Raw genomic sequence first — 12,080 nt, 5'->3', positions numbered from 1 at the left:
TGCCGTTCTTCAGATTCTCCGATATGTCAAGGGCACACTTTATCATGGTCTCCACTACTCCTTTTGGTCTTCTCTTGAGCTTCATGCTTATTCAAATGCGGACTGGACAGGTGATCCGACTGATCGATACTCCATTATAGGTTTCTGTTTCCTGTTGGGTACTTATCATGTCTCATGGCGTAGCAAGAAGCAAGATGTGGTTTCTGGTTCCAGTACTAAGGTTGAGTATCGTGCCCTTTCTGACACCACCTACGAGCTTGTCTGGCTTCGCTGGCTTTTAGCTAACATGGATGCTCTACAGCCCACTGCCACTTCACTTTATTGTGACAATCGTAGTGCTATCTACATTGCTCATAATGATGTTTTCCATGAACGCACCAAGCACATTGAGATCGACTGCCACATCACTTGCCATCATTTCAAGAAAGGCAATCTCATGTTGTTCTCCATCTCCTCTGTTGACTAGCCTGTTGATATCTTCACCAAGACTCACTCGCATGATTGTTTTCAAGATCTTATATCCAAACTCCAGTTGGCTTCCTCCTTACCACCTCGAGTTTGAAGGGGGATGTTAGTGTATAGCTTAGACTAGATTAGCCCATTGGGCTTAGCCCAATATACTGTACTTGTAGTTTACTCATATTACTTGTACTGTACACATACCTAACCTATATAAGACTCTCTATTGTACATTATTATTTTACCCAGAATATACAGACTATTCAGTCTTTCTCTCTCACTTTAAATTCTTAACAGATGTATTAAAATAACATTTCATACGACAATTTCACTGGCATATGATTACACATACTTCTGTTTAGTATATACCAATTTATTTGAGCTAATACTAAACTCTATAATAAAATGGCGTACAACCAGATATCTGTACTTATTGGAAGTACTAAGTAGATGAATATTAGGTGGATAGTCGCAGGTACAGGGGTATGTAATTCACTGGATTTGGCATTGAATCCCACATTGAGAATGCACTTGAACATGTCATCCATTTCCTTGTCATTTCAGGGAAATGCCGATCAATCACATCCTTCAAAGTCTCAGTCTTGTTAACCCATTCTAGGCCTTTTTGTGTGTATGTTTTGGAGTTGAAACTGGACGTGAAAAAGCGATCAGCTTCTAGCCTCCTAAACAACATCATCATACAAAACGAAGCATTAGTGCACTCTAAGAAAAAAAAAAAAAAATCAAAATTTTAATCTTATTCTTAGTATGACATTGAGCATACCTTGAAGCAGTTAGTATGAAGAGAAAGAAAGCAGTCTCACTGATTGCAAAGCCTTTGATCTTCTTCTCTGCCATTAAGCCAACTTGCAAGTCTAGCTTCTCCACATCATCTCCATACACATCATAGAGAGCTTCAATGACTTCTTCATCATCCGTCAAATCTCCCCACTTGCTAATAGGAATCATCATCAAGTTCCTCCGGAACTCATTGTACCTAGGAACTTCCCTCTCTCTATCTCTATAAACTAATGGTCCAGCATTGTAAAATTAGATTTGGACTATGAAAGTGGAAATAAAATGAGAGTTGTAAATAGAAATTGAAGAATGAGATGATATACTTTCCAAGCTGGCCATATCAACAGGATCTGGTCTATCTTCTCCATTAATATCATGGGCTACAAGGTTCCTCATCCATGATGGATAGTTCCATAATGTGAGCGCCCCACAAGACTGATGACCCAATGATACCAACATTTGCTCCATTCCAATTGTTGACAGTTTTCTCTCTCCTTCAATACCCACCAATTCCCTCATAGGCACCCTGGATTCATAATCCCTACAATTAGTCATGTAGAGTTTCTAGCAAGGTAACATTTAATTAGTATCTCAAACTACTTTCCTTTTGAAAATTAATTCTAAACATTATTCTGTTGTAATAAAAAAAATTGCAATGTTGCTTCCTAAGTTGAGGAAAATGAAACACTATTTTTACATATGAAAGCCTTTGTTTTTCACCCCCACATCTTTAACAACACAATCAGAAAAATAATAATTAATGAGTTATAAAATGGAAATACTAGCACAAGATCAACACCATATGCAACCACTACCAATAAAACACATCTCTCCTCCATCAATACTGCAAGTTGTACTATGCTGGAGCTTGGGAGCCTTGAAATGTTCTTAGTTTTACTAACATTTAAGGCCATATTTTTTTTGTAGAATATGCTAGTCTATTAGCCGACAGGGCTTGGACCCATTGAATTGTACTTGCCCTAGACTCATTGTACTTGTTCTCCATACCTATTGTGCCTATATAAAGGATTTCTCTTGTATAACGATTCTTAGTCTCCTTGTCCTTTCATTCTTAATAGTGGAAAATTATTAGGTACTTCTGAAGTACTGTAAATGCGTATTCTTTCCTCTCACATAAATGGTGGGTCTCACCATGAATTTAATTAATAGAACCTCAAAAAAAATGTGAGAGGAGGGAGTACGCATTTATGGTATTCTGAGAGTACATAATAATTTCCCCTTAACAGCATATATGGATGTCCACCACCCCCACCCCCACCCCCAAAAGAAAAATAAAAAGAAAAAGAAGAGCATCTATTACACATTTAACCTTATGATCTTAAATTATAAATAATGTTCTCTCTAATTTAATCTCCAATTCTGTAATTCTGATTCTGCCCCTGCACACATGGTTCTTGGCTCCTAGTACATTTGTGCCGATGTCTCCAAAGAAAACTATAAATTTTGTAGCAAGATGCAGAAAACCCATAAAAGGTGGGAAAACAAATGGCAAGAAAATGTCCATCATACTGGTGCCTAATATTTGCAAATACAGTATAAGAAGAGAGAAAGGGAAGTACTCATGTAGAATGGGAGGATGTTTGTCTTCTGAAGTTGAAGACATGATGTCCCTAAGGACAAGTGTTTCAGGTAGAAGTGAATGCATTCTGTAGGCGCTTACAAACTCTTCAGTTATTGAATAGGGAACTCCATGATCTGTTGGCTTTTTAAGACCAACCAATCCACTCAGTATTGATCCCAATATATGTCCAAATAACTCCTTAAATTTCTTCCCCAAAAGTCCATACCTAAAAAAAACATGGTTTACATATTTGATTTTTAGTGAAGTGTAAAGTAGAAAGCAATGGCATTAGAAATGCATTAAATGTTACCCTCATCTTTGCTGATTTTCTCTTTTTTCTCATAACTTGTAAAAGCATCTCTGTGTTTTTATCATTTCTTCATCAAATTAAAACAAATATTTAATGTCACTATTTAAACATGACCACTATGTTTCATTGACTTCTTTAATATGTCTTAACTATCTTACCAGTTTACCCTCATCCCTACTAGAAGAGTATCGGTCTTCAGGAGTTCAACGGTCCAGTCAATGGTGTTGATTTTAGCAATGACAGCTGCAGTCACCAATCTTGCGTGCCTATAGAGCTGCTCATCATCCAAATCAGGGTAATATACCTAAAACCAAAGAACAATAAACTAAATCATTAACTGAACATAATACATATTATTCATGAAGTGCATACATTATTATCACACATATTTCTTCCATATGAGGAAAATTATAGCATAAGATTCTACAATTGCTAACCAGACAAAATATGACAGTTTAATTTTAATGCAGCAATATTGCAATTTTTCCGAAATTGGTCCAAAACCGTTCAAATTAGATGCCAGAAATGTTCAAGTACATAACACCAACTTCACCATTGGGAAAAAGAATCACAGAATATAAACTAAAACAAAAATAACTTACTTTTAGCATATCACATACAGCATTGTGCTCTTTGACAAATAGCGCTTGTAGGAGGGAAAAGCCAGCCCAGCAATTTCGAACATCACCTGAGATAGGAATGCCTTTCTCATTATGCTGAAGCAGCCCATCTTCTGAGATCTTCAATTTTCCATCTTTGAATGTCCTCACTCTTCTCATGCCCTCCTTGTCATTCCCATAAATTACACTCCCATCCCTAGTCATGTAAAAACAAAAATTCATTCTCACAAAGTACACATTCTTTTCTAATGACTTGATTTTACAAACCTAGACAAGTTAAACACAAAAGTATTGACAATTGGAATACAACCGAAAGCTCAGGTCCAGTTGATTGTCCCACTCCACATTCTTGATTACGAGCCTACCTAACAGAAACTTTAAACTTGCCACAGAAAATTAGTTCCAAAAATTAGGTGTCCCAGCAATTTTTGGTGAAATCCTCCCTCTGTTCCTTTTATTTTTATTTTTAAATTCAATTCTTTTTATTTACTCAGGTTAAAAACTCCCTTCTAGTAACTGTTATATATTGTACTGCTCAGTAGGTTATCCATGGCAACAAATGGAGACAGTTGTAACACGCAACATTGTTTAAAACAATTAGCTTGGGATTTGCATTCTAATATAATTATTTGAAGAATAAGTGTTTTTTCTTGGATAAATATTTGAAGATAAAATGTTATTAGTTATTCATAAGAACATGTAATATGCTGTTTTGTTTGCATATGGATAATTCTATTCTAATGCTTTGTTTGTTTACTAAAGAGATAGGAGGAAAGATGAGAACTTCCAATCCTACATCCTCTTGAGTCTAAATTGTTGCTATTAGTTCCAAAATAAAAATCTCCTTCTCCATTTTCTCTGCATTCAGACAGGGGATCACATATGAAATTGTTTTAAACATGTTTATTAAACTTATGAATTTGAATGAGTTCTTATAACCTATATGCACTTATAATAGTAAGAGACAGCACTTTGAAAACTACTTACAACCAAGGAGTCCTTGTATTCGGAGAGCCATTCTTGAGGTGACACAAATCAATAGAGACTTTTTTGGTCTTAAAAAACTTGAAAGACTTTAAGGGACACCCACTTGAAATTTCATCAGGAGCTCTGATCTCTATCTGCTAAAAGAATTATGAAAAATTAATTTATCTTAATCGATAAATAAAATGTTTCTAACCATGTAACTATAATTTTTAAGTCATTTGTTTGAGCCATAGATATTAGGCCTTTTGATATTGCAATATTCTTTGTCAATTACGATCATAAGGTTAAACATTATGGATGGCTGTAATTGGTCAACATGCATATAATACATGACCGAATTGGTTTATGACACATTGGAATAGGATCCTCTCCATTTTGCTTGAAATAGAAAGAGTTCATTTCACGATTAAGAGTTTATTTCTTGGATCTGATTGTGTACACATGTAATGTGAAACATAAAATGGATCAATTTCAAATGAAGATGATCCTAATACTTAGTTATTGTTATGCTTGAACTCACTTTGCTAGAAAGCAAACTTTGATTAAGACAATATTGAAATTAAAACCTGTTCAGTGTCCTCCAAATGATCAACCCAGTCATGAATCATGAACTGTATCCATGAGCAGGCTATCATGTTGAATTGCTTCCCATTGTCTATGAACTTTTTCCTCGCCAAAAGCTTTGATGCTACTACTGTTGGATGGGGCTCTAACAGCTGTGGAGATTGATGAGAAACAATACACGAACATGGTGCACATTATTACTTGTGAAGAAGAGGACTGTGTTGCCTACTAACATACCATAAATTGACACAAGTAAAAAAAGAACATATTCCAACATAGAAAATACAGGCCAAATAGTGTTATTTAAACAATCATGTGATACGCATGAATAAATTCTCAGAATATATGGGCAGGTGGTAGTTTCGGTTAGGGGTGATTGGGTGAAGGTGTCAAACTCATTTAACTGGTAAGCTGTTTTGCTCTTAGGCCAAAAGAAAAATGAGGTGTTGTCTTAGCCCAGAATTCATAAAATCAATGGGTACAATAAATACTTGGCAACACATTAGACAAAATATTGGACAGATTACAGAAATATAGAACTAAGTTTGGTTACAAACTTAAATGTAGCCTGAGGTTACAACAAATAATAGGAAGATAACATGTGTCCATGTCATGTGCAATGCACATGACTTCCTAAACCACACTTATGTGATTGTGTATAATTTTGGACACATGTCATCTTCTTATTGTTGAAACTAAAACTAAGTTTGTAGCCAAACTTTATCTTAAAATATAATACTAATTGTGAGTTCTAGTTAGCTCAACTGGTAAAGTCTTTGATGGTTAAATAAGAGATCTGAGGTTCAATTTTTGCCTACACTAAAAACTAATTGGTATTTTGGTCTAATAATAAAGAGTTATTATTAGGAGCAGATACCATAGGTTGAAGCTCTCTAAAAAAAAATATAATACTAATTGACTAAGGCTTGTTTCAAAGATTTGCTTGTGTTTGGAGAGTTTTCATATAATTATTTAGTTGACAACTCTAATTAGTATTTAGTTACAAGAGTAGTGGATATATTATTAAATAAAAAATATAATTTTATTTAATTTATAGAAGACGGGGAAACCAACTAAAATTTTGATCTTTCTAGCCATGAATAATGTTAAGACCATGCTTCGTAACAAAATAAAAGGTGATTTTTTTAATAGGTTCTATGATTTTGTACATTGAACGGAAATTGCAACAAAATTTATTATAGAATTAATAATATATAATTTTTGAGATTCAAATTAAGGTTGTGCTTCACTTTAATGGGTGATTGAGTTGTATTTTATAAACTTTTTTTGTATTTTATTTATAATTTGTTAATATTAAATAAGTGATAGTTGGAATTTTTATATATTAGTTTAGTTTTGAATCTTATTATATTTCTTGTTCTTAAAAGGTAAAAGTTTTTTGTTTTATACTTTGGTTTTAAAAATGAAATCATGGTTTCATGCTTGGAAAGAAATATGATTTCTTGAAGAACCATGCGTATATTATTGAACTTTTTGTTTTTCACACCCCTAAAATTTTAGAGTGCCTCAATTAGTGGTGTGCATGGATCATGTTGGAAGGTTTCTTCAACCTAATTTAACCTTGCTACCACCTAAATGTATCACATGTGTAGAAACCAACCCAACCCAACTCAACCCACATAAATTAAGTTGGATTAGGTTGAATCAGTAAGTTGTGTTTACATGTTTTTTGCTATATAAAAATTTGGACTTTCATAAACTATTTAAGAACTTTTTTTAATACATTATTTTAATTTACATAAGGATAAAGTTTGGCTACAAACCTGGTTGTAGCCTAAGGCTACTACTTCATTTAATATCTTTTTATTAGATGTGGATTTTAACAAATTCATTATTGGATTGCATTTTGTTTTAATATCCTCCGTGCTTGCAAAATTTCCAGAAGATCAAAGATCAATAGCTATGTTATCAATCAGTTGTTTAAATTGCAAGTTTTTGTAGTCTAAAATTATGCATAAGAAAAACGTTTATGGATCATATAATAAGAAACATCTGATTGGCCCAAAATTTGATATGTGTGTTAGGAGTGTAAAGAACATGTAATCCAATGATTAGATTTTTAAAGTATATAGCAATGTTAATTTTTTTTAAAGGAAGTTGTAGTTTAAGGCTACAACCAAGTTTACAGACAAACTTTGTCCTTTACATAATATTCCTGAATTATAGTAATCCAAATTTCCGAATTCATCCTAACTAATTCTCAAAATACAAAAATATATCAAACTAAAAAGATTAAAATAGAGATAATAAAATAACCTAATATATATGATAAGTTGTCTTTAGATTAGATGAGTGGAAAAAACAATCCCCAAACTTGACCCAACCCAAGTCTTAAATAAAATTTCAACCCAACCCAATTGATCAACCCACAAAAATCAATCCAAGGTTGTAAGGTTGAATTTATTCAACCATCTAATTGGCTTTATTCCGTGCCAAATTTGCTTGTAATTCAGCATTTAGTAACCCTGTATTTAGGTGGGATTGTTGTAAGGGTAGTGAGTGAGATAGTGTGAAGATTGCTCAAGAGTGTGCAAGAAAACAGAGTGTCGCGGCTGGGACTCGCGGCTGGACTCGCGGTTTCAACCCGCCAGAAGATGCACACGTGCCAAGCATGCTGGAAGATGAACAGTCATGCTAGCTGGAGCACTACAGGACAAAACAGGACAACTGGCCATACGGTTAACTCGCGACTGGAACTCGCGACTTAGTCAAGCCGCGAGGTCAAGCCGCGAGCCACCCCTGTTTTGGAAAAACCTGACGTTTCGCATTCCACTCCACTTCAGTATAAATACCCTTTTAACCCACGATTGAAAGAGAGCTTCCAGAGAGAATTTTGAGAGAGAAACCCTAAAGAAAAACCAGATTGTTTCACCCACAATCTCTACCTTAGAGTCTCATCAAATTCCCTCACTCTCTTCCTCTCCATTGTCAAATCCTTGAGAGGCCTTTATACCAAACCTGGTTCTCACCATTATCATCCCTGTGAGACAGTCGTTTGGAGTTCTGGGAAGCAGTTAGGAAGGAGCCAATATTCATTGGTTGATGCTACGGTGAAGTAGCGGAATCCGGAAAGCTAGAAAAGAAAAAGGTTCGGCGCAACCTCGTTGGAGCAAGAAGCTTGGAGGGCTTAGGTGCATTGGGTAGAGTAGGCTTGGAGGGTCTATTGCTGTCCTTGTATCCCAACTGTATTTTCTAGTGGATTGATTACCGCTTGGAGGGCGGCGGAGAGGTTTTTCGCCGAGGTCTTCGGTTTCCTCTTCGATAACATATCTGGTGTTATCGCTGTGTTTGCATCTTCCTTCCTCTCTATCTCTGCCTTTACATTAATCTGCTGTGGTTTATTTTGATGTGGCTTAGATAGTTGTTTAATCAATTCCATGTTATAGCATATGTTAAGTTTCCGCACACTAGTTGTTTAACATATCGCATGTGTTGATTAAATTGGTTTTTGGGGGTCTAAACGTTCAAAAGTGTTTTTGTACACGTTTTTGAACTTTCAAAGGTATATTGAGCTGAATTGAATTGGGTCTCTTAAATTAGTGGAAGCTTTGATACTAATTGTTGAGATTTGCTGATATAGAAGTTTTATTAGAATAATAAATTTAACAATAAAAAAGAAAGTACTTTTCAAGGTAAATACCTTGTAATAAATCTCACCACACTCAAGTAGAGTACATAAAGAAGTTCTAAATAAAATAGAATTTTATTGATGCTTAAAACATTAGTAGTGCTACAATTACTACAAATTTTACTAAATTGAACTTACAAACTGACGTGTTGCCAATTATGAGGAGACAATTAAAATATTTGGTTATGAAATAATTGAAGTTTACCAATCACATTAATTGTTATCTCAATTTGTAAATTTTATGTAGTAAAACTTGTAGCACGTTTAACATTTTTCGTAAAACACTTTAGACACTTTACTACACACCACACACCACACACCATTCTTGTTTCTTATTTTCTCTTACACTTATTTGCTATCTCACTTACGTTGGATTGATGTTTTTCTGCACACTCCAAATGAACGCCACCTTCTACCTATTTATACTTAAGTATAGAGACAAACTTTGTCACAATTAGTAGATATGTAAATTGGTTATTGGATTAATTTTCATATCCAATCACACGTCCGTAAATGTGTAATCACACGTTAATAAATGTGTAAGTTGTATAAAAATGTTTTGCAAAAGATGTGGCCATATAACAACTCATTTAATACTAGTTGCAAGTCGGTGTTATTAATTTGTTGCGCACGAAGTCCAAAACCAATTTGGACATGTCCTGACCTCTATATCATGTTTTAGTAATATTAATTCTCCAAATGTTTTGGTATTTTCTATTCAATAAATAAGTGATATTTATTTCAAAAAAATCACATCAGATTACTTTAATAAATGATTAATTTATCTTCCCGATAGTATAGAAGATTGTGATTAATTTATTGAAGTAGTTTGATGTGATTTTTTGAAACAAATGTCACTCATTTATTGAGTATAAAATACCAAAATAAATATTGAATTAATATTAGCGAAATATGGTATACTTTTTCATTATGTATACGGCTTGCACAAAGTCCAATTTTGCAGCTGTTAATTCTTTCAGAGACTTGGAATAAATTAAAATATTGTGGGCAAGTCAGCATAAGCATGAGAATTAAAGCCACGTGGACAAATTTTCCCGGAGGAGAAAAAGAGAGAGGGAAAACTACACCTGTTTCGGGTGTATATTCCTGATCGAACAGGGTTATACTTCCTCAAGAGAGAGACTGGGGGTGTTGACTTTAATAGGGTCGGTTTCATCAAGTCAAGTTGAACCCTGTTACAGGTGTATGCTTCCTTCCCTCAGGGGAGGAAGCATACCAGGGTGTATTTTTCCCCAATCCAGAGATAGATAGAAAGGTGGTTTTTTTTTTTTTGGGAGCATACTGTAAATTAGTGAGATAGTGAGAGAGAGAGAATGGTTCTCTTGTGTGACATCTTGTTAGTTATAAAATTAATACACCCCAATCAAGCAAAAATAACAGCTAGAAGTTACAACTTCATCATTAATTAATTAAGGTGTTTGGAACTCTTACCCCATATGGTGAAGATGATGGAGGCATGTTTCGACCCAAAAAGGTTCCTTGGCTACCAATGGTATCATCACTAGGGTGATTGCACTTTCCATCAGCCGTCCTATAGGCAAATTCTTCTGTGTTATATCTCTGTCCATTGATTTCTCCGACCGGCAATAGATTATAACGTTGGTGCAAGTGTCTTCTAATTCCCAGATAAGCAGCTCCAATAATTACTGGTAGTCTGTGCCATGCGTCCAGCTTGTCCACCAGGTGTACAACCTAATTAATATCAAACATAGTAAATGTTATCAAACATATATGGTAACTGATATGTCAACATATATAGTAAGAGGGAAAAAGAGATTGCACTAACACAGAACAATATGGTGTCCAGGAGAGTCATTTTGGCCACCATATACTTGAGTTGAGGGTGGATGAAGTGTGACAAAAAAAGATGGAATATTGTCATCGCTTTTTGTGGAAGATGCTCCTTCTTGAGAAACCTTGTTCTGCTCAAGCTGAACTGAGAGGACAATAATTGAGAGCTCGGGATCAGATTTTTGAATTTTAAACCTGTATTTTGAGAACGTGTAACACGTGTTTACTGTTTTTAAGTATTATTGGGTTAAATAACTAAATATTTTGAAAAATATAAACTGGACCCAAAAACATTAATACCTTTTGATAAAAATAAATGCTATCTTTATAATAATTTCATAACGAATTATAAGTAGAAGGTTGTTATTGATTGTTAAGAGTAAAAAAAAAATAAGTTGTGAATTAAAATTAAAATTAATATCAACTTATTAGTTACTCTCTATAATTTGTTGTGAAAATATTATATAATATATATATATTTATTTATTTTTGAGGGCTGTTTTTTTCCAAAAAAATCCTGTTTAAATACTAATAAAATCACAAAGAGAAAAAAACTACGGTACTAATTAAGTTAAACCTCTCTTATAATGGCCCAAACAACCTCAAAAATAGCCCAATCAACAACCAAATTTCATTGAAGAAAAGAGTGTTTATGTACTGCAGATTACGCAGAGTTTAAACATTAGAAGAATAATTAAGATTATTCACTTAGAGCATTTCCATCCCCTCAAGAATTCTAAAAATTTTAGCATTTAACACTTTAAAAACTTATTTTATATATTATACCACCCCACTTTAAGATACATCAAACATTAAAACTTTTATATTTTTTACCATTTCATTTAAATAATATAAACAACTCATTAAAATAATAATAAACAATTACACAAAAAACTATAGCAACCACCTCCTCCACCACCCCTACCACCGCTCCACTTGCCATAACCACCATTGTAGCAACCACAACCCACCATAGCCACCACCACCACAAGTCATAGTACCACCGTGGCAACCACAACCACCTGCAGGAAGAAAAGAAAATAAAAAAACCTAAAGTATAACCACAACCATCCACCAAAATTACAACCAACCACCATAAACACAACCAGCCACTGCAAAAACAAAATCTTAGCCAATCACTCACTGGTGGCTGATCTAACCCACTGCAGGAAGAAAAAAAAAAAAAAAAACAAAGCAAAATCACAACCATCTAGCAAAAACAACCAGCCATTAAAACAAAATTGTAACCTAAAGATCCAACCCACACACTCATCAATCTCACCATCGTGCCTCCAAATC

The 12,080-nt window shown here is 34.2% G+C and overlaps 1 protein-coding gene across 2 annotated transcripts; it reads right to left on the bottom strand.

The window, feature by feature from the left end:
* Window positions 1-712: 712 nt before the first annotated feature.
* LOC126724737 (alpha-dioxygenase 2-like) lies at window positions 713-10,949 on the bottom strand. Of its 2 annotated transcripts, none has more exons than XM_050429109.1 (10): window positions 10,777-10,949; window positions 10,422-10,682; window positions 5,323-5,472; window positions 4,757-4,893; window positions 3,752-3,965; window positions 3,308-3,453; window positions 2,838-3,065; window positions 1,581-1,783; window positions 1,244-1,487; window positions 713-1,142 (listed from the first exon to the last, which is right to left on the bottom strand). In XM_050429109.1, the coding sequence occupies exons 1-10, from the start codon at window positions 10,870-10,872 to the stop codon at window positions 917-919; spliced, it is 1,905 nt and encodes a 634-aa protein (XP_050285066.1). In that variant the 5' UTR covers window positions 10,873-10,949; the 3' UTR covers window positions 713-916. The 2 variants fall into 2 exon arrangements, with proteins under 2 accessions (XP_050285066.1, XP_050285067.1); XM_050429110.1 differs by having other exon boundaries at window positions 4,757-4,890.
* Between the last annotated feature and the right edge of the window lie 1,131 nt (window positions 10,950-12,080).

This window comes from Quercus robur, chromosome 5, assembly GCF_932294415.1.
Source record: "Quercus robur chromosome 5, dhQueRobu3.1, whole genome shotgun sequence".
Classification (NCBI taxonomy): domain Eukaryota; kingdom Viridiplantae; phylum Streptophyta; class Magnoliopsida; order Fagales; family Fagaceae; genus Quercus; species Quercus robur.
Note: the sequence above shows the minus strand (reverse complement) of the source record. Positions and strands in the feature narration are given on the sequence as shown.